This window comes from Mytilus californianus, unplaced genomic scaffold, assembly GCF_021869535.1.
Source record: "Mytilus californianus isolate M0D057914Y unplaced genomic scaffold, xbMytCali1.0.p SCAF_12, whole genome shotgun sequence".
Classification (NCBI taxonomy): Eukaryota; Metazoa; Mollusca; class Bivalvia; order Mytilida; family Mytilidae; genus Mytilus; species Mytilus californianus.
The window spans coordinates 63,665,242-63,691,011 of NW_026262604.1; the positions used below are offsets into that span (position 1 = coordinate 63,665,242).

The 25,770-nt window shown below is 31.9% G+C and overlaps 1 protein-coding gene across 1 annotated transcript; it reads left to right on the plus strand.

Annotated features, from left to right (window-relative positions):
- On the plus strand, positions 1–23,415 carry LOC127722176 (sarcoplasmic calcium-binding proteins I, III, and IV-like). Its single transcript, XM_052229068.1, has 6 exons — positions 1–161; positions 13,906–13,958; positions 16,200–16,310; positions 19,131–19,263; positions 20,920–21,017; positions 21,950–23,415. Exons 1-6 carry the CDS (start codon positions 95–97, stop codon positions 22,058–22,060), a joined length of 573 nt encoding a protein of 190 aa, XP_052085028.1. The 5' UTR covers positions 1–94; the 3' UTR covers positions 22,061–23,415.
- Positions 23,416–25,770: the final 2,355 nt, after the last annotated feature.

The window sequence follows — 25,770 nt, forward strand, 5'->3', positions numbered from 1 at the left end:
TTTAATTTCATGGTCTGAATCAAGCAGGATTTGAACGGAAATCAATAAGCCAGGAACAACCGATCCAGTGTGATCAGTCTTGTTATATTTCAGAATGGCGGATAGATCGTTGACGGACTTCCAAAAGGAGAAAATACTTCGGGTGTTTCATTTGTTATACGGTAAGGTGTTGTTTTTTTTATATTTATATTCTTTTATTTGTATGTGTTGGATAATATAATTTTGTCAATTTCTAACTTAAATTTGGTTTTGGGCAAATTCTAAATTTGAGTAATATGATACAATATGATAACAATACTTGAAATACAAATATAATTTGCAGGTTTTGATTTAGTTTTATCCGCTTAATTAATTCGATTCCAATTTTTTAAAATAAATTAAGAAAGCTCGTAAATTCATTTTCAATTTTCTCACATTCCTTTCTTGCTCACCTTTAAACGTGTTCTTGTGTTTTCAGCGATACATTATTCTGATTTTTTTACTTTTCAGTGGTAAACTATTAATAATCACACAATATAAAGAAATAAGGTATCAATTGCATGTAATTTGGAATATAAAATTTTAACAGTTTTTTGAAAGTTATATAGCGCGAAATTGTTCGTATAAAAATAATACCTTACTTTGAAGACATTGTTAACATCCACTGCTATTATGTAATTGATATTAAAGTGAAGTTCCATTCTTGTTTTCTTGGTGGTACTTTAACTAGTGGATAATTTTTCTTTATTCATGAATGTGTTAAATAACTCTTTATATAAATTTCGTGTATCTGAAGCAGATTTTTGACAGGAGATATATGAAAAGATTCAACCAAGGCAAACTGTGTATGGCAGAGTTGAAAGATTAGTTTCTTAGCCATTTATCTTAATTCAGCAACGGTACACGTTATAAAATATAACTTTTAAATAGAATTTTGTGACAAATATGTATGTAAATATATACTATTTATATATTTTGGAGTTTAGTGTGACGTCCATTTTCTCTGAACCAGTATACATTTTTGCTTAGGGGACAGCTAAAGCCCGCCTCCGGGTTTCGTGATTTTCTCGCTGTGTTGAAGACCCATTGGTGGTCTTGAGCTGCTTTCTGCTCTTTAGTCGAGTTGTTGTCTCTTTGACACATTCCCCGTTTCCATTCTCAATTTTAATAGACAAATATCATATGTTTCAATCAAGTGCATTTCTAGGCATTTGAAAATAAATTGACAATTAAGTCTGAATGCTGCAAGCTTTAAAAAAAAACCGACGTAAATAGCATGCAACATATCCAAGATGACTGTATCAATAAATGCTCACATTTGAGTTAATTTTAACAGTGTTTTTACAAGCACTCCGTTGACTTCTATAAAAGATATTTTTTCGGCTTATTTTGATGGTTCTATATCTTTAGCATAGTTTCCTTCCTTATTTAGAAGAACAAGTAATTGCTTTTATGGAAGAAAATGCTGCGTTGTTGTATGCTGGTTTTAGTTGTTATCTTTTCTAATCTGTATGAATACACGTTCTCTCATACGTTATAACGATTAACAATTATATGAAACATTCGGTACATAACAAAAATCTAAAATTTTGTTCAAACTGTGACATTAAGAAAAAAACATAGTTTTTCAGAGTGATAAGTCAAAGAAAATCACAGACAATACAGACTAAATAGCATTACAACCTAATCGTATTATTGATGATTTTTGAGGGATATATGTTCAATATTTCATTACAGTTTCGACACTTGTAATAAATAAACATGAAGTAAATAAAAAGTAGAACAAACAATTCTCAAAAATAAAATACAGCAGCCTAATCCGAAAGAAAGTTCCTATATTAAAAAATAATACAGGACTACTAAATATATTAAAGCAGGTCTTGTAACAATATGATCATACTCGTTATTCTTATTTAAATACACAAATTTGTTTAATCTGATACACTTCAAAAATATGCATTACAGAATCGATTAGATAGCCTTCCAATACAGTGGAACTCTTATGTTTATTGTAATATAAACACAAGTTCCTTTTTCAATCATACGGTTCTTAATAATGCTACAAAGCTTGCAGACTTATTTTCCTAATTTGTCCAGCTCTTGTGCCGGATCTTACAATGATTAGCCCTAATTAGAAGACAATATATAACAAATGTCACATGCAACGAGGTATATAGATCCTTTCAATAACACTTTTCCTGGTGACTTTTTATTTTAACCTCTATTTATAATTAAGTACGCTCTTTTCTGTGTAGGTGTTTTTAATTAAAAAATGATTTTGTCGATGAGTCCTTTTTACCGATTTTTTTCATTTTTGTTGGCTAATCGATCAGTTTAATTATTGTTAAGAATAATTTAATATGTGACTTTTAAAAAGCCTGAACCGTAATTTGCTTAACAATGTGCTGGGTCTTTTCATGTTTTAAAGTGTTCTGGTAGGTATTTATTTATATAGGTTGCATTTCTGTAAATATCTACAATGCAATTTCTCATAGGAACTCGTTTTACGGCTAAAACTGTACCACTTTTACTATGAAGTTTTGAAAAAGATTATATCCTGGATTGGAAAGTTCATATGCACTACTAATTTTTCCAAATGTCAAAATATAGGGCTGTGCGGCATATTTTCAACGTTTATATACCGCGAACTTCTAAGAGTTTAAACTTACACTAAAATTATGTACTAGCCCTACCTGGACTTCCACAGATTTCAATATGACTGATATGCATATGGATATTTACTGGTAACATTCCCAAGTTATGTCTCTATGAGATGAAACATAGAGATCATAACTGGGAACCAGTGCATAAACAAAATTAATTATCTATGAATATTATATATCTCCCCAAAAGAAGCGTGGTTTGAGAAACAGCTGTATTTACAAAGTGCAACCTATACTAACATTTATTCATATAGAAAACTCTCTAAAAACACTTTTTCTCACAACAATACTTATTTATCAAAAGTAATGCCTGAAACAGATCACTGCATATACACTTAGTTTTCTTTTACAGTACATTTTATATCCCCACCCCTGTTTCAATTTTTTAAAGAATTTAAAAACAAGATTTTAATTATTGCCAGCTTACCCCATGTGCATGTTTTCTGACATGAAATGTCTAGAACCTGTTTGAAACTATTCTGATAACAAATTGAAAGCATTTCAGAATACTACAAATGTAATGTTTAGCAGTTAATCATTCCAACATTCAAGATTGTATAAAGTATCCAATCCTGCCTCTGTTTTCAGTCCACATCTTACTGTTTGCCTATTTGTCAATGAAAGTTAACAATATCTGCCTCAAATAGTCAGTTTAGAAATCTTATCACGACAGTATCATCTCTAACCATATATTTAACATAATTAAGCTAATATATGAACTAGAAGTGTTTAAACAAAGCCATATTTGCAAAAGTTGTATGAATGAAGATACCAGTCTGATGTACGAATCCACTTAAATTTTATAGAAATGACTGCTTACATCAGATTTTTGCATAACTTTCAAGCACAGTTAATGTTTCTATACAAAAGACCTTCAAAATAATAAAATCATAGCATTTACAAGTTAAATCAATTGTTTTATGACCCAAGGGATAGGCATTTTTCTCTGTTTTTTTGCCCCTGGGGCCTCAAATTTCCTAAATTATTCTGCTGTTTCTACCAATATGGAATATTTAGTACATATCTAGGAAACAACACACTATTTTATGTTTGATTGAGTTATTTTTGTATTTCTAGCTTGTATTTTTTTATGCCGCTGTCACAAAAGGTATATTTAGGTGTTACGGCTTGGGCTATCGACAGGACAAAAACACCCCACCAATAATATTCAGGAAGGATCTATGTATTTCAATGAATGCGAGGAGTAAATATAAGCACTTCTAAACAATTTAAATTACAAATATGCATATATTACGAATTAATTTTGAATTCAGGGCTTTAAGTAAACTATGCATACTGTAAACTGTGAATTTATGCTGAGTCATCATAGTTAAGGCCCAGGATTTTCTCAATCTTCATGAAATATCTATGAAACTTCATATTTGAGTTAAACCAGATTTGGTGAAATTCTGTATGTTCTCTTTTTTTACCCTATATAGGTTGCATTTCTGTAAATATCTACAATGCAATTTCTCATAGGAACTCCTTATACGGCTAAAACTGTACCACTTTTACTATGAAGTTTTGAAAAAAATTATATCCTAGAATGGAAAGTTCATATGCACTACTATTTTTTCCAAAGGTCAAAATATAGGGCTATGCGGCATATTTTCAACGTTTATATGCCCCGAACTTCTAAGAGTTTAAACTTACACTAAAATTATGTACTAGCCCTACCTTGACTTTAGGATTCTACAGATTTCAATATGACTGATATGCATATGCATATTTACTGGTAACATTCCCAAGTTATGTCTCTATGAGATGAAACATAGAGATCATAACTGGGAACCAGTGCATAAACAAAATTAATTATCTATGAATATTATATATCTCCCCAAAAGAGGCGTGGTTTGAGAAACAGCTGTATTTACAAAGTGCAACCTATAGATAATTATAGTTAAGAGGAGTTACCTTACTGTTTCACAATAGTATATGTCTATGCATTGTTACAACCACACATATCGTGTAGGAATGAAACGTTACGATTCTTTTTCCAAATCTTTAAAATGCATTTATAGGGTAAACGTGAAACTCATTCCTAAAAATATAAGTCGCACACGTTCCTTTGTTTATAAGACACATACGGTCAGCTGTTTGCATTTCTTGAACACAGTTCTTCCAGTATATATAAAAATTGGAAGATGTGGTATGATTGCCAATGAGATGACTCTCAACAAGAGACCAAATGACACAGAAATCATCAACTATAGGTTACCGTATGGCCTTCAGCAATGAGTAAAACCCATACCACATAGTCAGCTATAAAATGCTCTGAAATTACAAATGTAAAACAATTCAAACGAGAAAACTATAGCCTTACAGTCTGACAATCGGAAGAAATCAGATGAAAATGAATAAAATGTCGAGTTTTTTCTGTACATTTCCATTTAACATTTATAATATGCCTAATACCGTGTGTTATACAATTAATTATTATAACAAGCTCTGACTTAAAACTTCTCGGTAATAAAATAAAACGTGATAAAAGAAATTAAAACATAAATATAATTGCAAATGGGAACTGGGAATATGTCAAAAGACACAACAACCCGCTAAATGAGCAGACAACAGCCCAAAGCCAACAATGGGTCTTAAACGCAGTGAAAAAATCACGCACCCGGAGGCGGGATTCAGCTTGCTCCTTAACAATGATGTATACTAATTCAATGAAATGGACGCACACTAAACTCCGAAACATAAAAATCAACCAAAATTTAAAAGCACATAAGACTAACAAAGGCTAGAGGTTTCTGACTTGGGACAGGCGTAAACATGGGGGCCGGGGGTTTAATAGTTATGTGAAATTTTATCCTTCCTTATACCTCTGCCAGTGATGAATTAAACAACACACAGCAATGCGCACAGTTTAAAAGAATGTCATGTCTTATGTTAGAATAGGTAACAGAAGAAGCTAAGCAAAATGACAATGATAAACATAAATTAATTAAGGATCACTAGCAATTGCTGATATGCCAGCTCAGGAACTCAATTAAACTGATCTAAAGATTATGTCTTCATTATACGAATATCAACCACAATCCCTACCGTTGAGGAATTTAGTATCATGCCACCATGAATCATACGAGAAGAACATAACCCGTATAATGCCAACAACTGGTTTTAGAATAAATGTGTTTTTTTCCGATGCACAGAACCTGAGTGAATCGATATGAATTCCAAAAAATTTCATCTTTAATGACTTGACAACAGTATCGAAACTATATTCCTTCTTCATAAGTCTGTTTAAAGGAATGGTCAGCTTTTGATGTAATTGACGACATTTTTGTACTTTGTATAGAATATTACAATAAAGATGGGATCTGAAATACCTGAACGTATAAGATATCTGCACGTTGATTTATATGTACTAAGGATGTCCTTGTACCGATGATAAAATTTAGTTAAAGTTTTGACAAGATTGTGATATCGAAAACCCTGGTGTAATACTTTTTAGTATTACTGAGATTTCTTTCATTAAAATCAAATACCTTGTGACATACATACATGTTTTACATTTTTAATTTCGGGGCCTTTTACAACTGACTATGCGGTATGGGACCCGCTCATTGTTGAAAGCCTTATAAACATATAGTTGTTAAAAGGTGGCGAAATATACCAAAGGGACGTTCACACTCAAAAGTCGAAAATAAACTGACAACGCCATGGCTAAATAGGAAAAAGGCAAACAGACAAACAACAGTACACAAAGCACAACATCAAAAACTAAAGACTGAACCACATCAAAATATTAAAAGCAGTTATTTGAGACTTTTGAAGTAAATATTCAAACTATCGAGAAAGGTCTGTTTGAAATCATCAAATATCTATTAAAATATGCACTATCAATGAAATAAACCTTTTGTTTTATTTACATAACACCATTAATATGATTTTAAAACTGTTATATTCCGTATTCAAAAATATAATACCATTTATTGTATTAATAAATTGATCAATACGTATAAAGATAACGACACTACGATTTTTTTAGTTTTACACTGGACTTTATGACTTTATGAGCTGTGCGTATTTCATGCCACAACGAGAAAACTAGAATGGTACTTATAATTTTTCTACTAGTTTCATAAACACATTAAAACATAATGACGTGCTCTACTTTATTTCCTTATAAAATCTATCCATCATTTTTATTGTAAATAAAATTGAGAATGAGAATGGGGAATATGATAAAGAGACAAAAAACCCGACCAAAGAGCAGATAACAGCCGAAGGCTAAGTAGTCAACTCCGTTACAAAAGGTTGTAAACCATAATTTATGTTCATATATTTGTATTTGTATTTGTCTGTTTTCTTAGAATTTGTATTTTAATCATGTCATTCTACTTATAAATAGTTTCTTTCCAACAGTCCTAATTAACTTTTGGTTGCCACACTCTCATTGAAATTAAAATCTTCATCTATGCTTATAATTTATAAATGCCTTGGAAATAGTAAAATGGATTTTCAATCGATAAGCTTCTTATGAAGTTAAGGATAATTTAATTAAAAAAATTATCACTCGATAAAAATCTTGACTTGAGGACACAATATTATTATAATATCAATTGCAAATCGCTAGTGTTTACCTCTTATTAAACCCGTATGCCTTCTTTTCCAAGTCAGTTCCTTTTTTTACATCGTTTTTAAGTTGAAATAACATTTTGTTTTTCTTTGTATTTTGTAATAAAACATAAGTAATAGTGTATCCGCTTATTCGTCTTTTGTCCTTGACAACATTTGTTATGGATATTCAAAATTCAGTTTGTATCGCCATTTATTAAGGTTTAATATATTTTTTTATATTTTATTAAATGTCACTGATCACTGCATAGTAACAATCACTTGTTTTGACAACAAGACAATGTGCAGAAGGACATCTGTGTTTGATCACAAAAGATACCAAGAGGTATGACTGGTCAATGCATAGTAACAATCAATTGTTTTAAATACAAGACAATGTGCAGAAGGACATATGAGTTTGATCAAAACAGAAAATACCAAGGTGTATGACTGGTCAATTCAAAGTAACATTCACTTGTTTTGACAACAAGACAATATGCAGAAGGATATAAGAGTTTGATCAAAACAAAAAATACCAAGATGTATGAATGGTCACTGCATAGTAACAACCACTTGTTTTGACAACAAGACAATGTAGAGAGGGACATATGAGTCTGATCAAAACAGAAAATACCAAGGTGTATGAGTGGTCACTGCATAGTAACAACCACTTGTTATAAATACAAGACAATGTGAATAAGGATATATGGGTCGGATTTCAACAGAAGATACCAAGGTTGCAGTTATAATACCAAAGTCTAACAAACACAGACAACACCATGGTCAACGAAAAGAAAAACAGACATTCACAAAAACATTACTTAGAAAACATTCACACTACCAAATATTGAAGGGAACTCAGTTATCACAAACAGCAAACAAGTTCAAGCGCTACAATTCAAGTTGTTCATAACAGGTACACATTAGGTGATAAGTGGCGTTCCCTGATGTCTAAGGCAATGTTATGAGGTTTTGATTCATGTTAAAACAAACGAAATTAAATGCAATGTGTAGGTCTTACTGGAAGGTTGCGACATCAAAATTGAAAATTTAAATCTTTTCTTTAGTCGTTTAAAAGTTTAGTTTGCTACCGACCCTCAGAGTCTTTTCTCTGCTTACAAAAAAACCACAGAGTCAACAGCAATTTACCGATTTAACATTTCATAAATTCGTTAGGAAATTTCAAATTAAGGCCATTAAAAGTGAGGGAGTCACATTAACTGCAAAAGTAACGAGACTGGGTGCGTTGACAGATTACGCGTCTCCTGCTCTGAATGTATCACCAACATGCAAATTTACACTCTTTTTAAATGTAACAATCGGGAATAAGACACAACTGATAGTTTCTATTTTAAATGTGTTAGTTTCACTCATATACGTGAGAATATCGACATGGTTAAACAAGAGATAGTCTGAACTACCTGCATAATAGTTTATCAGTGTCTTGTTTAACCCAGTGGATGATTTTGATATCCTTGTATTAAAGTCGCTTTAATTTTTTTGCATTTAAAAGGGACATTGTTGGGGCTAAAAATTGCAGTATTTGTTTGACTTAATTGTCAGTTATGGAATATAATTTGTTGGTATTACCTCTCATGTGTGTTCTGCAATTAAAAAATGCATCGTGATCGACAACAAGTAAACAGTTTCATTTGTTACGAGTCGTCGAGAACTTTGTTTACTTTCAATAATGAAGTCTTTAGTTTATGATTTTGAGATGAAAAACTGCGATAAAAACGCTGTTCCGTTTTGTTGTAAATGTAGCGAGTTTAGGTCATTTGATTCATCATCATTTTTTGATCTTCTCTTTGACTCAGCTATGACAGTCAGTGTTAATTATTATATAACACCAATAAAAAGATAAAAATCTAACATCAATGTCATTTAGTGTAAAGAGAAGATGGTTTTCACTATTTTCTCATTTTTCACATCTGGCACATCATTGTTCTCACAGGAATAACAGATTACTTGCTTTCATCTAAATCGTTAATCCTTTTGCAATCTCTGCAGTTCCAATTCACCAATGCTTGACAAGTTGCATATAATCATTAGTCCTAATGCGATTCACCGACAAACGAATGAATGCTTCGAATTTCAATGAAATTAATTAAAGCAATGAATACTAATGCACTCATTGATTGTCAGTATTTAATCCAAAACTGATTCGTTTTAAATTTAGAACTACACGTCTTCATTTGAAAGTTCTGTAGATTACGACTTCCTCGGTCGAGATTTCTGACATAACTTAATTATGCATTTTATGTATTACTGTTTACAAAAAAAAAGAGGCTTTATTGCTTTACGACTTTTGAATTGCTTAATTTTAAACATGGTTAATCTTAAGAACAGAATTGAACTAAGAAAAGAAGAAACCGTATGCTCATTAAAATCGATACTAAATGTCCTGAATACTTAACAAAGTAAGAACCAATATTCTTTCCTTTGATGCCCTTACTGCTTGCCTTGTTTTAATTGAGGAATGTTTGATTAAGACAATTTTAACTTTATATTTAACATCTAGAATTGTTGAACACCTTTATAACACACACGTACATGCACCAGATCATGTTCTTCTCGGACTGTAATGACGACTTAACGCTAAATCCATGGATGTTGGCTGTGTACTGATTGATATTTAGTCTTAGATACATGAGTTTTTATTAGGTGTTATTGGCTTTGAATATGTTAAAGTAAGAGTATTGTAAAATCCTGACTACTAAAAACAGAAAACAAATAAAACATTAAAAAAAATTTCAGTCAGAGCAAATAATATCAGATCTGTACTTTATGCGTTAAATGTTTTTGTTATATTAGTTGTGTTTGTGGTTTAATTCGATCCTGATGAGTTAACTCCTGTTCAACTGACTTTCATAATTTCGTCTTATGTCATGATCATGCGGTAACACCGTTGTCCCGAATTAGGTAGAGGATAAGACACCCGCAAGCATGTTTAAGTCTGCAACATTCTGCATGTGCCTGTCCCAAGTCAGGCGCCTGTAATTCAGTTGTTGTCGTTTGATGCTGCATATCAATTTGTTTTTCATTTGTTGTTTTGTGAAATAGATCAAGCTGTCAGTTTCCATGTTAATATTGTTTTATTTCTGTTTTGCGGGGCCCTTTATAGCTTGCTGAGATTTGCTGAAGACCGTACGGTTACCTATAGATGCTCACATGCACGCCTTGATGGAGAATTGCTTCATTGTCAATCATACCAAATCTTCTTACTTTCATATATTTTGTTTATCTCCATTGGATAACAAAAACAAAATTACTCTCAATTCGATATATTTGAAGACGTATACAAAAATCATCAACTGAATGAATGAATGCGTTATGTTAAGTATTGTTCTAATTTTCTCTTTGTACTTCCGACTTTGTTTTGTGTGTGCATCTTAAGATATGATGTTATCCTTTCTTGTTGTATTGTCTAAAAAAAAAAATCATTTAATTGAAAAGAAAGTTGTTTTTGAAATTTCACAAAATATAGGAAACTCTGAATAGTGCGTCATTTGTTTTTTTTTATTTGTTTGTTTTGTTGGTTTGACAGGGCATCAGTGTGTGTCATGACAGTTAAGTATTTGTAAAAACAGTCACGTTATCAAGTCTCTTTAAATTAATTATCTTTGTATTTATCTGTTTCAATACCCTTTTTTTAATTAACTCTCTGCTTGAATTTCAGCTTAACCTATTTCTCTTCAGAGTCTTTGCAAAAGCATATCTGACTGACTAGCCAAATCAGCAAAAATGGTTTTCGTGTTTGATATGTTTTCAGAACTGAACACTCAGTACTTTATATTCAAGCAAAACATTTATGAAATTCGAAATAATATGACGTCCTTATTGGCAAAAAGTATTGTGATGTAATCAATTTTGTCAGTAATGTTGTCTGTGAATATACTACACATTGCTAGCAGATTTTCGTTCAATAGTCAGATATTTGTTTACGTGGAGAAGGCGTGCTTAGAGCTATTACCCGGCCCTTAAATTGCAAAATTGTAACTCTTTAATCCTTTTAAAATCTGCAACATATCTTTTTGATAAGACATTTGAAGGCTATTTTCGCGTTTGTTTTTTAATTTTGAGTTTAACGCAATCATTTTGAAAACGTCAAATAATTATAAGGCACAAATTACTTGAATCTACAATATAGATATTGATACCTGGCATACTTATGTCTTTGGAATATCTAAAACCTGCTATTGATACATGTAGGTCGTCATAATTTTGATTTAACGGTCCAAAAAGGCAGTGTAATCATACCTTCAATTTTTTTCAAATTGATGTTACCTTGACTGAAAAATTAAAAGATCAATCAATCTTCACAATTCAAAATTTATAATTTGGGATGTGAATATGACGTAATGAATATATTAAAATTTGACAAACTATAACTATTTCACACAAAATAAGGATGAAATTAGAACAACTTTTGTTTGTGTAAGCCTAGACTTATATTTAAGTATTTATAACAAGATCTAAAATGAGGCTATTTAGGCAGTTTGTGTAGTTAAACAATAAAAAATATAAGATTGTTGAATCATTAAAACAAATATCTAATATAAAATTCAACAATAAAACACATGATATCTGACAGAAACAAAGAAGTGTGACGATCTGAAAGTTGATACTTAACTATTTTACAATACTTTTAGTTTACTAATTTAAGGGGTCAAAAAGGGCCTTCTATTTTTTAAAATTAATTTAACAAAATGTAATGTAAAATTTGAGAAAGAAGTGCAACTGGATTGGTTGCTTTAAGAACGCTTGAGATCCGCTATTCGTATAGCATTGCCAATATCTTTCTTTTAACAAGATTACGTTAAGAACATTCGGCATAATTCGCTTCATGTATAAGGTATTTCATTCGAAATATACATTATCATGCGTAATATATGTATATAAGTATTCACCTCTGAAACTAACAAAACCTTTAAATAGACTTATTAAGAAGGGATATAGTTACGATACTGTTGTTCGGTCATTAAAGATTGCATATTTTGGCGTTAATATTGATTCACTTATAGGGTCTTTGCATCGGCACTAAACACATTTATTTAAAAACCAGTTGTTGGCATGACACGGGTTATGTTCTTCTCATATATGTTATTATGGTATGATACTAAACCCCTAACGGGAAGGATTGTGCCTGATATTCATATGATGAAGACATAATCTTTCAATCAGTTTAATTGAAGTCTGGAGCTGGCATGTCAGTTAACTGCTAGTAGTCTGTTGTTATTTATGTATTATTGTCATTTTGTTTATTTTCTTTGGTTACCTCTTCTGACATCAGACTCGGACTTCTCTTGAACTGAATTTTAATATGCGTATTGTTATGCGTTTACTTTTCTACATTGGCTAGAGGTATAGGGGGAGGGTTGAGATCTCATAAACATGTTTAACCCCGCCGCATTGTTGCGCCTGTCCCAAGTCAGAAGCCTCTAGCCTTTGTTAGTCTTGTATTATTTTTAATTTTAGTTTCTTGTGTACAATTTGGAGTTTAGTATGGCGTTTATTATCACTGAACTAGTATATATATTTGTTTAGGGGCCAGCTGAAGGACGCCTCCGGGTGCGGGAATTTCTCGCTGCATTGAAGACCTGTTGGTGGCCTTCTGCTGTTGTCTGTTCTGTGGTCGGGTTGTTGTCTCTTTGACACATTCCCCATTTCCATTCTCAATTTTATAAGAACAAAATCAAGAAGATGTGTATTGCATTATTTTACCCTATTTAGAAAACAGTAGTTTACAGATTGTCAAACCTTATAAACCGATTTAGAAATAACAACTGAATTTAAATATCAGTTTATAAAGGTAACGAAATAACGCTTTATAAAGGTAATGAAACAATACCTTTGCAATGCAACAAAACAAAATTGAGGAAATCGCATAAAGTCAAATATTAGCGAGACTTGGAGAGTCGACTGCAAGCGTATCCCGCTACGCATTTTATAATAAAAATGTTTTATAACTATAAAAAGAAACCATATTGGTTGTAATTGTTTATAGTAATTTGTTTCTTCACGAAGTAAACAATGAATCATTTTTAAAATAAAAACCAAGATTTTTTAGTTACGTACAGACTATGTTTATACGTACTGCTGTTATCTTGCAGTTATATCCGTTCTACTTTACATCAGCAACTGTGCAAAGTGAGAAGATTGTATTTGGTACTTTAGACGTACCATATTTGACTCAGTTACTATGTACGAAAATAAACATAATTTCCCTTGTTGTCCTGTTTACTGGAAACATTTGAGTAGTTAACTGTGCACTTAAAAGAATTTACCAAATTTGCTGTTTACTGCAAGTAATGCCGGAAAGATAAAAATAAAGTCTCTTATATTAATTATGTAACTTGACATGATACCGGACGAAATGTTTAGCATGTTTACCGGTGTGTAAACTGCTAGCAAAATAAAACGGAAATGGTTGGAAGTATATGCCAAAATAAAGTAAATGTTAAATAGGTTAAATGAACTAAAATGACCTACAATTGGTTGCAATTTATACAAGTTTTTCTTATGCTTTTTTTCCCTCTACTGCTGTTTTAGTTTTAATATTTAACTATGAGTTGATCTAACCGATCAAATAGTATTATTATTCTCTACTGACGTTACATGAATATTAATATCAGAGAGGTTTGCTAAATTTAACATAAGATCTTATTTCAATTACTGTTATTTTCATTTTTCATTACAGATACAAATCAAGATGGGATGATAAAGAAAGAAGATTTTGGACTTGCTGTTGAGGTTTGTAATATTACATTTAAGGAAGAACCTCTACAAATATGACAAACGAAAATATAGGTTATATTATTAGACAAGTACAATACGATTCTATGATAAATATGTATATGTAGTTTTAGATTTCATTAAAATGAAAAAAACGAAAGAGAAATGAAATGTTTAAAAATAAACTGTTGACACAGAGATATATCTCGCCTATCGGCAGAAAATTTGAAAAAAAGAGTATGATAGACAGCAATATTTCAAAGTCACTGAACCGTGATATAGGGGGCAGGGCCTCGAAACAGTCTTCAAACTGATGTGTACTGATAGTAATGCAACTTTATAGAAAATATCATTGATCTATCACAAATATTTCCAAATGAACTAACTTAAGCAGAAAAATTAATATTGAACATTGCTTATTAATTGAAAGTCACTGGACCGGGACCTAGAGAGCAGGGCCTCGAAATAGCCGTCCAATTGATATGAACTAATAATTATGCAACTTTGTAAAAAAATCATTGAGCTAACACAAGTAGTTTCTATCAAACTAACTTAAGCAGAAAACTTAACATTGAAAACTGTTTATTAATTGAAAGTCACTGGACCTTGATATTGGGAGCAGTGCCTCAAAATAGCTGTCAAACTGATATGTACTGATAGTAATGCAACTTTATACAAAATATCATTGATATATCACACGTAGTTACCATCAAACTAACTTAAGCAGAAAACTTAACAATTGTTGACGCATCCTTCGCCGTCACCGCCGGAAAAGCAATACCTATATCTTGCTTTCTACGATTTTCGTCGCAATCGAGACAACAACGAAATGAAACGAAGTATAACGAAAGATTTTGCATTTTTGAACATCTCGAAAGGAATTCATGATTTTATTTATTTATTCTTTTATCTTACGAAGATAACCTCTTTAGTCACAAACGGCCTTGAATAGGAAAGTGCTTACCCCATATGTCAAGTTTTCAATCGTTTGAAATCTTAACTAGAGGTGAATGATTTCCCAGAAACTGCCATAGGTTTGTGATAAACATATGATTTCTTAATAAACAATTAATGCAGCAAGATATTAACCACGAAAACCAAAGAAATTTTTCGCACCAGTGTTTTGAGGAAACATTCAGTTATTGCTTCACATCTCGTTGTTTGCATCTCGATGCAAAGCTATTAGTTGTAGGCGATATACAAGCCATCTTGAAATTATTAATTTCAAAAGTAACTTCTAATTGGTTGCTTAATGATGCGGCTATGATTGATAAGGCTTGAATAATTTATAGAATCCAGGACACTGCACGTTAGAGGAAACAAATTATATACGGATGATCAGATACGGATCGCCTATAAATGTAGTATGGAAGTAGTGAGGAAACGCATTGTTTATGTTGAAGCCATCGCTTCTAAAATTATACGTTCATCATCATAATTTTGTTGACCTTTATGCAAAGCACTGAAAAAAATGACAACGAATATGTTCTGTTTGTGGTAAATATAGATGTCGTTATCAGCCCCTCGTGCATGATTTTAGATTGACTACTAATACGGTGGAAGTATCAAGTGAAGCAGGGTGGCATGGTTCAGTTTAGTTCAGCGCAAAATTGAATTGTATTTGAATTCACAGTTTTCTGTTTGCCATTATTAGTTCATGTATGTTAATTTGAAGACGGACAAACAATACTTCACATAAAGAGAAAATAAAAAAAAAAAAAAAAAAAATGAAAATACACTCCAACACACACATACGCACACAATTACAGAAAATTGTAAAATATCCTAACATGACACTTCGAACCTCCTGAAAACGTATAATATGTTAATACAGATGTAAAGGACTGCAGTGCGCCGATGGTAACCTTGGAAGATTGTTCACAAACCCATCTTATGTGACGGAAAAGACTACGGTGTACAGCTATTCGTGTATCGCATAGTGATGTTTCAAAAACGTGAAATTAAGAACAGGTCAAAACTACTGATATTTGTATTTACTTTGACAATTCCGGTAAATGGGATTTGCAAGTTTTACCTGCAGGAAATGCGAATTAGAATATATTTTTGCAATTTTTACAACTTTTAAGTGGTTGAGATAAAAAGTCCAAATGCAAATCAACAACAGAATCGATCCCTAAACCATCTACTTGATAACATTGACATTGCTATATAATTACGTTAATTTATTTTGAGAATGTTTTTTCAGAGAAAAAAAAAGTTCTTATTTTGATATGTAAACAAAGATATTTTTATCATCAGAAAGTATGTAAGATATTAGACTGGACAAAAGGTGGCAAGGAATATTCTGAGGCAGAGGAAACATTGAATTTGATATGGGAAGGTTTGAAAAAATATGCTGATGAAAACCAGGTATAATGATTATCTCAGATTGTTATATATAGATATATAGAATAAAAAATGAATAAAGAAAAAATGTCAAAAATATTTTTTAGCAAACAGCATGTATTGCATATTACTCGAAATAAACTGTCAAAATTATTTTTGAGAAAACTGCATGTTCTTATGTTGTGCTGTTACACTACTGTCCCAGGTTAGGGGGAGCGTTGAGCGCTCACAAACATGTCTGACCCTGCCACATTCTTAATGTGCCTGTCCCAAGTGAGGATCCTGTAGTTCAGTGGTTGTCGTTGGTTCATGTCTATCATATTTGTTTTTCGTTAATTGTTTTGTTATAAATTAGGACGTTAGTTTTCTCAATTGAACTGTTTCATATTTTTCATGTCGGTGCCTTTTATAGCCGACTATACGACATGGGTTTTTCTCATTGTTGAAGGCCGTACGGTTGCCTATAATTGCTTACATCCATGTTATTTGAACTTTGGTGGATAGTTGTCTCATTGGCAATCATACCTCATCTCCTTATTTTTATATGCATTTCAGTTTGTTATATATCGTATAAAATAGCAAATGAATTTAGACTTAATGTCAAAATCTGTTTTGTCTCGAAAGCAACTTGTATTTCATCGATGAAGAAAAAAAGGAAAGAAATAATGCTTCATATATAAGGGGTAACCTTTGACAATGTGTAAAAACCTTAATAACAAATTAACTTTTGATTATCGCATGGAGGTGATTCTCAAAATGTGAAAATTGTGTGAATTATGAAAACATACAGTTCACTTTATAAATATTTTGACATTTCACGCTACCATGTTAATCTATTGTTTACAAGTTGAATGTTGTAACTTTCCTCTTTCTGATTTAAACACTGATTTTTTTTTATCATATTCTATATTTGCTTTCAATCATTCGTCAGGGTAGTCATGCAAGTTGACGTACAACGACATTTATTTTACAACCGAATAAGCACCAGAATCTCCAGGAAGATTTAATAAAAATTGTTTTTCCGGTTCGGAGTTAATGTATACGCCTGACATGACAAATCAATTGCGTGGTGGTTAAGCATACTGTGATAGAATTAATGGCATGCTGTTCATGAAATTGATCTTTCCTGCTATATCAAAATGTCAACTATATAACAAAGCTTTCTTATTTTAGCGATATTATTCCACCGATGGCGTTTTAAAATATATATAAATCTTTTATTATCAGATAATGTATTAAACGCAAATACTACATTTTTACACAAAAAAAGTCACTGTTCGTGTTGTGAATTAATCGTTATTTGAGTTCATGTTGAATATATTGAGTTCATATATTATATTTGATATTTTGGTTGCACTTAAATTTCAAGGCTGAATAAACACGTCATTTGATAAAGACACTGAATTTTAATCAATGTTGACAACATGAGTCATATTTGAATAATTTTAATCCTTCATCTGAATAATTTAGGAGACAGTTATGTAATCAAACATAATGCAGTTAAAAAAGTCATCATTTCGTACGAAAACTTTACATGTTAAATGTATTTAAATAATTTTTAAAACCATTAGGGCGTGTTTGATTTGATGTATTTTCTAATTAAATGTTAAACCTTCTAGATAGTCATGAAGAATAACATACAAACGAACCACATCCCGTTATAAACTAAAAATGCATACAGTTAATGCATGGTTAACACCATTTTTTTTAATCTAAAGATGGTTTTTGATCAAAAATGTTTTCTAGCAAACAGCTATACATACAGAATATACTGTTTGTATTTTGAAACAAATAATTATTTAGAACAACCAACCATATATAGGATCAAAGGTCATAATTCTTCCTATAATTCCTAATTTTACAAACATTAAAACACTTTCTGGACTATTTGAAAGTGTTTGTTTTGATTGCTCTCAGAATAATGAAAAACACAACTTTTTCCGGACATTATATGAGGGTCTGGACGGGGTTTACAGATCAGATAAATATTAACAATTTTTCATATGACAACATACATACATTAGGTAAAAGTTTTGAAGGGACGTTAAATATTAAGGGATATTTCTAGTAAAGCGTGAACGATAGAAAGTAATGGCTTCATTCACATTTGTTTCATTAATTCATTTCCCTTTTCTAAGTATCTTAAATTTAATAATTATGTTTTAATTAATGTTATCCTCGCTGACTGCATAAGGAAATGACACGTCATCTAATGCATGTAGAATGTTTTTCTGACAACAGATTCCAAACTTGATAAAAAAAAATTGGTTTTACAAAATATGAATTTGAAGAAAAAAATTGTTATACGCCAATAAGGAAACAACCCAACTCGACAATACATAGATATAAGAATATATGGTAGAGTGCCAATGAGACAACTCTCCATCCAAGTCACAATTTGTAAAAGTAAACCATTATAGGTATACGATTGTATGTGAACACACAGTTATGTAACCGCAAAGATGACCTTAACGGAAACAATTATAGAATATACATGCATATTATTAGCTTTCTATATTTTAACAGTTATCACCAATCCAGTATAGTCAGCATTTCTGTGTTGACATGAATTATCATTGACATGGCCATAATTATAGATTAACTGTTAGCAAAACTTTGAATTTCTTGAAATACTGCAGGAATATATTACCTTAACTGTATTTGGTAAACATATCCGGAATCTGTGTCATCAATGCTCTTCAACTTGGTACTTTATTTGGCTTTTTTATTTTTTTTTTATTCGAACATCACTGGTGAGTCTTTTGTGGACGAGACGCGCGTCTGGCGTACACATTTTTAATCCTAGTATCAATGATTAGTTTGTTATGCTATTTGTTTACACAGGATGATAAGGTATCGGAGGATGAATGGCTCAAAATGTGGACAGAAAGTGTTAAAGACATTAAAAGTGGTAAAGAGTTTCCGGAATGGCAGAAAAAATTTGTAGATTTCATGTTTAAAGTCAACGACAAATCGGGTATGTTATCATCATAATATCAAAATACAAAGTGTAGTAAATATCACATTGTGTCGCCGTCTATTCGCCATTTCAGAATCTAAAAGACTATGAGTATTCTCATTGTCCGTATCTCCAAATGATTGGTTACATTTCAAAAGTTTATGGCAATTTTAACCAATCACAACGTTTTGGTGTACGCTTTGGAAAAAATTACCCAGATTGCTTAAAATTTTGAAACGGTGAGTCGATACTGCAGATGCAACAGGTAACACAGATTTAAATTTGTTGTAAGCAAAATCTATTGTATTGCCATGGTCATCAGAACGGTTATAACCGGTACTTAGGTGTGACTATGCATCTCATGTGTTTATTTTTGCAGCAAGGGTGAATTTATTTTTTATTTCGTTTCGTATTTCTATTTAAAAATAAAACTTTTAGAAAAAAAAATCACAGGTATCGTATACTGTAAACAGGGAAATTTTTGCGGCAGTATTATTTTCGCTATTTTCGCGGTAAGAGTTGAAACGCGAAAATAAAACGACCGCGAATATTTCAAGGAAATCCGAACACGAATATGAAGACCATACATGAACGTATGTCATTAGGATATGTAGATGGCTAATTTAAAATATCGGTTTTACAGACGACAGATCTATTACGCAAAACATAAAACTTTATTTCTAAAGGAAAGTCAGTGTTAGATATCAAAACTTTATCTCATGATAATCCTAATTAATCAAAGTGGACATTACGGATATTGCAAAAATAACAACTATCGTTACAGTTATGTAAATGACACCTCAGTTATAGAATGATTACCAATTGTATCTGTTGCACAGATCAATCAGATTAAAATATTAACTAATAAGCAGTAATTCTGTCAGCATTTAATTCACTCTTAATTAGGTCATTCCTCTTTGTTTATTGTGATTGTGTTTTTACAAGCAAACATGACTAATAGTTTCAAATGTGAACCGATAAAATTTTGATTGGTTTTATCACTTGATTTAAATACATTTATTAACACTGTGCAGTTTCCAAATCATTTATGATAAAAACTTATATAGGACACCGACCTGGACATCGCGAATTCAAAACTGCGCGAATCTAGATTTTGTTGGTAAATCGCGAAAAAAAGATGGCGCGAAAATTTCCCGGTTTACAGTATTTTAAGGTCCGGGTCTCGTTCACTTTGTAGTTTATGCAATTTCATTTGTCTTTTTCTCTTGATATATATTTCATATGAACTTAAGAGCTACGTGAATTGATGTCGGCTTTTATTGTAAGAAATAACTGAAACGTAAAAAAATAATTTTATTCATATAAATCAACTAACATATGCTACTATATATGCCTTGTCCAACGTTTGTAAAAAAAATCTGACGTGTGTCTACGCGGTCGTTCATGGTACGCATTGATTAACTCCATGCACAACCTATTATTGCCCCTTAGCAACCCACGATTTCGTATTTTCTTCTTTTAATAGCGTCATTGTCTGTGATCTTTCGATGAGTTTGTAATTCTTCATTGGCACCTTCTCATTTTTTACAGTGTAGATGATACAATTCAACTAAATTGATTTAAAGGTTCCGAAAATTAAGCAATAGTATATAAATGTTATATCCCGAAGAAAAAAAAAACATGCTTATACTACTATGATTATTTCTATTTTAGGTGACAATGAAATAGATGAGAATGAATTTAGCACGGTTTATCAAGCATATGGTATTAGCAAAGAAAATTGTAGCACTGCCTTTAAGAAAATATCCGGCGTAAGTATGCAACAATTCAAATAAGATACCAACAACTGCCATGCAGACTTTTTATGTACTTAAATGTATCTTTTACGAAGATAACAACAGAACTAATAAAATAAAACGTTCAATGTTAACAAAATGAGGAACGATACCGCGTAGATATTCTAAACTCATAAATCAAAAAGAAACTGAAAACGCCATGGCATAAAAAAAGAAAGAAAAAAAAAAAAAAAAAAAACGACAAACAAGTCCACAAAACACTACAAAGAAAATTAAAGATTGAGTGACACCAACCCCAACAAAAACTGTCAATTATCTCAGATGCTCCGGAAGGGTAAGAAAAACTTAAGTCCAACAGCTACTATTACATGCATATGCAGCACCAGAACAGGAAAATGTTGAATGTTGAATGTACCGTGCTTTTTACTATATCGATACACATAGCCGGATATTTAACGTGCCAGCACGAAAATGGTTATTCCGACTCCCACCCTACAAGTCTTTGCTCTTATTCCTTAATGCCTCGTGCGGAGATGTTGGACATACCATCTTTAAGGATCAAACCCTGGACCTCCCGCTTGTAAGGCGATCACGCTACAAAGAGACCACCAAAGCTATTTTAAAGAGTGCCACGGAAATGAAACACATTACAATTTGTCGCGGTATGATTTGGAAACAACTTTGCATCGGATTTCCACTTAATATTCAATCACACTACTGTATTATCACCCCTCACTCAGATAATACGAAAGACGTTGTTTTGATCTAAACATTGCATTTATTTTTGACGGTATAACGTGTCAAATTGTTTGTTTGTGTATGAATGAAATCGGACACGAAAAAAACGGACTTAGTCGGAACTAAAGTAATGTAACATCAAGATTTGAATACAACTAAATTCTATAAAACGACTATGTTTAAAAAAAATATCATTTTGTTCATTTCAGGGTAAAAATATTACTAAACCAGAATTTGAGGCACTGTGGATGGAATATTTTGTTTCCAACGATCGATCATCTAAGGGAAATTACCTTTTTGGTGTGCCTGACTTCATGTGAAGGGGATAAATATATTGGTGATATTTAGCCGAATTTAATCGATGTTACAGTGAAGATGTTAATTGTTTAGTCTTTCTGGTTGTGTCGTGATGCTGTGTTCGTATTTTGGAAACTCTGATGAAGGGATGATCTACTGTATAATGATCCATAGTTTCAAACTTCTACGTCATTTGATCTCTGATGGAGAGTTGTCTCATAGGCAATTGCAACACATCTTCTTATTTTTAGATAGAATGATTTCTAGAAGTATTTCATATTATAAACACTAGAAGATGCCCGCGAAATCGCGGTACAATTGGGCAAGGGTTGAAACAAAGAGATTTTAAATTTCGCGGGCAGTACGTCGACTGAGCATGCGCGAAAGCGTATATGACACTGGTCGATAAGGATCTCCGAAATTAGATATTTTCTCAAAAATTGGTGTTTTCTGTGGAAAAATGATTGTTTCAAAGACAAATTTAGGAAGTACAAAGCACTATATTTATACGTCATATCACAAATATTTCCGACTTTGTATGGTTTCAGAGGAGTTGCGGCTCAATGAAATCGGTCTCTTCCTTTAGTAGTATAGATTTAACAGAGAAAAAAAACATCTGCTTATTATGTCCCACCCAAACCTACACATGCTAACGAGCATTATGGTTAGCTTATACATGTAATATTTATGTTTATCTTAATGTAATAGAACTGAAATTGAAATGATTTAGATGAGATTTATTTGTTGATGGTTGCCTGCTCAATATCCATTATGTCAGGCATATTTAGGACGAGTCAAATTTAGACCACAATCCTAAACAGGTCTAAGTCTAGACATGTGCTCAATGTGTTCTCTTTTTAAACCCTTTTTACAGTGTTAATCAGCTTACAGATTACATCAGATAATACAAGTATGAAATCAAATTACTTAGTACAAATGTACTTAATAAATCTGCTAAGAGAACACTATTAAGTACTCATCCAATCGATTGTTTGTTAAAAAGTGTTGAATATTTAAAGGACATTGCAATATTTAAATTATCGGAATTACGTTGATAACGCTTCAAAATTAGCCAATTGTTTCTATATTCACTGTAATAGTACATGCATTTTCAAAAGGACGCTCGTTTTCTCACGATATTTAAATCATACTGTGCTACCTAAATAACACTACAAATTTAGCCGATTGTTTCTTTTTTCTTTTTGTAATATTTCATGATGTTGAATTTAAAAAAGACGATCTATTGCTTGCTTCAGTTGATAGAATATACATGTTTGATAGCCATGCTGTTTAGGTGTTATAGAAATGGTATTTAAAATATTATTGTATGGTATATTTCTTATAATTTTATACTGAATAAATATACTATCATTGAAAATTATAAAGTTTCATAAATTTTGAACGATAGAGAGAAAAGAAAGAGAGAGAGAGAGAGAGAGAGAGAGAGAGAGAGAGAGAGAGAGAGAGAGCAAAACAACCCGTCCTATTAGGAAAAAGACTGAATTAAAATAACATAAGAAAAATGATACAAAGAAAGAGACAGACAGACAAAAGCGAAATAAGAAAGACAGAAACACAGAAACACAGATAATCATACATAAGACAAGCATAACAATTCATATATTAGTAATTTCCAGTGTTATTTTATTTAATTTGTGTTCGAAATCTTGCAAAAAACCACAGGAAACATTGTAGCGCAAAAAAGAGGCCTGTGTAGTTCTTATCAACATTCAAATCCCCAAAATTAGGATCCACTGTACTCGTTTATTATGATTTAAAACAAAAACAAGCGTTTGCCAAAAAAAAAAAAAACAACCCTAAAATTCAATTACATCGTTTCTTACTGGAGGACTGTCATAACCGTCATTTAAAAAAAAATAGATTTCTCTCTCCCAAAGACAATGGTAACTGTAGACAACTTTACCTTCTCCTTTCTAATAAAAGTAATAAAACATCAATGGAAAACGAGAGTGATCAGGCTGAAATACTTCGAAAATCTGATAATAATCAATGATCCATGATCCATAAAAATGAGTTCAGTCTGATAGTTTATTTTTTCATTACACTTAATCCGTTGGATATGTACCGATTGCTACTTTAGTCTGGGATAACATGATGTATGTGTTAGTTGATTTTGGATTTAACTTGGTTTCGGGAACTGCGAGTACTCCAAATTCCATTCAGTGTGATTTTTTGTCTTTATGATAGTTGTTTTTCGTGATATGTGCAAATGTAATGAGTCATGCAATTTTCAACCGATTTGTGATCTGTTATAATGTTGTGCAGTTACACCACTGTCCCATGTTAGGATGGTATGTTGGACACTCGCAGACATGTTTCACCCCGCCGTTTTCGGTACGCGCCTGTCGTCCCTTGTCAGGTGCATGTAATTCCGTTGTTGTCGTTAGTTGCTATCCGTTTTGCCTGTTTTTCAGTTAACCTTTTGTCAAAAAATCCGGCCGTTGGTTTTTTCATCTAAATTTATTCACAATTTCACATTTCGAGGTCTTCTCTCAGCAGACTATTATTTGCGTTTTTCTCATTTTTGAAGGCCGTAAAGTGACTTATAAGGTGAGACGAATCGGTTAATAAGGATGTTATCACCTTCCAGTCATTCTAAATAACGAAAACACCTTAAACAATAGTAAACAAAACAATAACTTGCTCGGATAATGTGTAACATGTACTTAGCGAATCATTTTTTTCAACCTCTTTGTTTTCAACTTTTTGCCATGGCATTGTCTGTTTATTTTCGACTTATGAGTTTAAATGTCTCTTTTGTATATTTAGCCTTTCTTTCCTTTCTGATTGTATCTGTTTTAAGATTTATTTACATGCATGTAAGCAATTTGCGCTAATTTACTCTAAATGTGTTATGCGGTTTTAAAGATTCTTACAATATATGGAAAACCAACTGACGAAAGATGAAAATAACACTTTAAAAAGTTGACGCATCTGCAGTGCATTTCTTGATTTCCTTTCACCAGAAACCCTACTAAAATATATGGTGTAATATGAATACAACAAAGATACAGCTGATGAATGTTATGGCTCAGGAAAACGTTAAACGTTATTATTTTAATTAGTTGCAGTAAAGTTAGCCCCCCCCCTTCCAATTACTGTTATTCTGAGGACAAGTAATGTGTCGTAAATGTCGTGATAAAAATTCTATATAAAGATGAGAAATTTTGCAATAAAATTCATGTTTCTTTGTTGATTATTCGATAACAATTATCTAAAATCAGGTTTCGGGATCTCTGAAACTAACAATACGGTATGGGTGTTGTTCATTGTTGAAGGGCAACGATGACCTATAGTTGCTAACATTTTTATTTATCAACAAAAAGAGGGCATATATTGTTCCCCTTTAAAAACATGTACACACAGTCCGCATTACCCTCTATAACTTATTTTTTCATCAAAACAACTAAATCAGTAAAACATGAATGCCCTGCATTTAGCTTTATGGGTAACGGTCAGTCGCCTGGTAAGAAACACAATTTAGATTTGTCAGATATCAGAATACACTCATATACTGAAAAGCAGCTAAGGGTAACCACAGCTGGTATTAAACTAATGGTCGGTATAAGTACCCTAAACGATTAAGGGTATATGCATTGTTTCGCATTTCACGGTAAAAATAACTTAACGTCATTGAAAGAATATCCATTGAGTAACAAATAATCAGCTAGTCACAACGTTTTGGCATATGCTATTGAACATATCAAACATA

Coding starts and splice junctions, on each gene's coding strand:
- LOC127722176 (XM_052229068.1), top strand. CDS start 95: ATGGCGGATAGATCGTTGACGGACTTCCAAAAGGAGAAAATACTTCGG. Junction 16,311..19,130: donor AATATGCTGATGAAAACCAG/GTATAATGATTA, acceptor TTGTTTACACAG/GATGATAAGGTATCGGAGGA. Junction 19,264..20,919: donor TAAAGTCAACGACAAATCGG/GTATGTTATCAT, acceptor TTTCTATTTTAG/GTGACAATGAAATAGATGAG.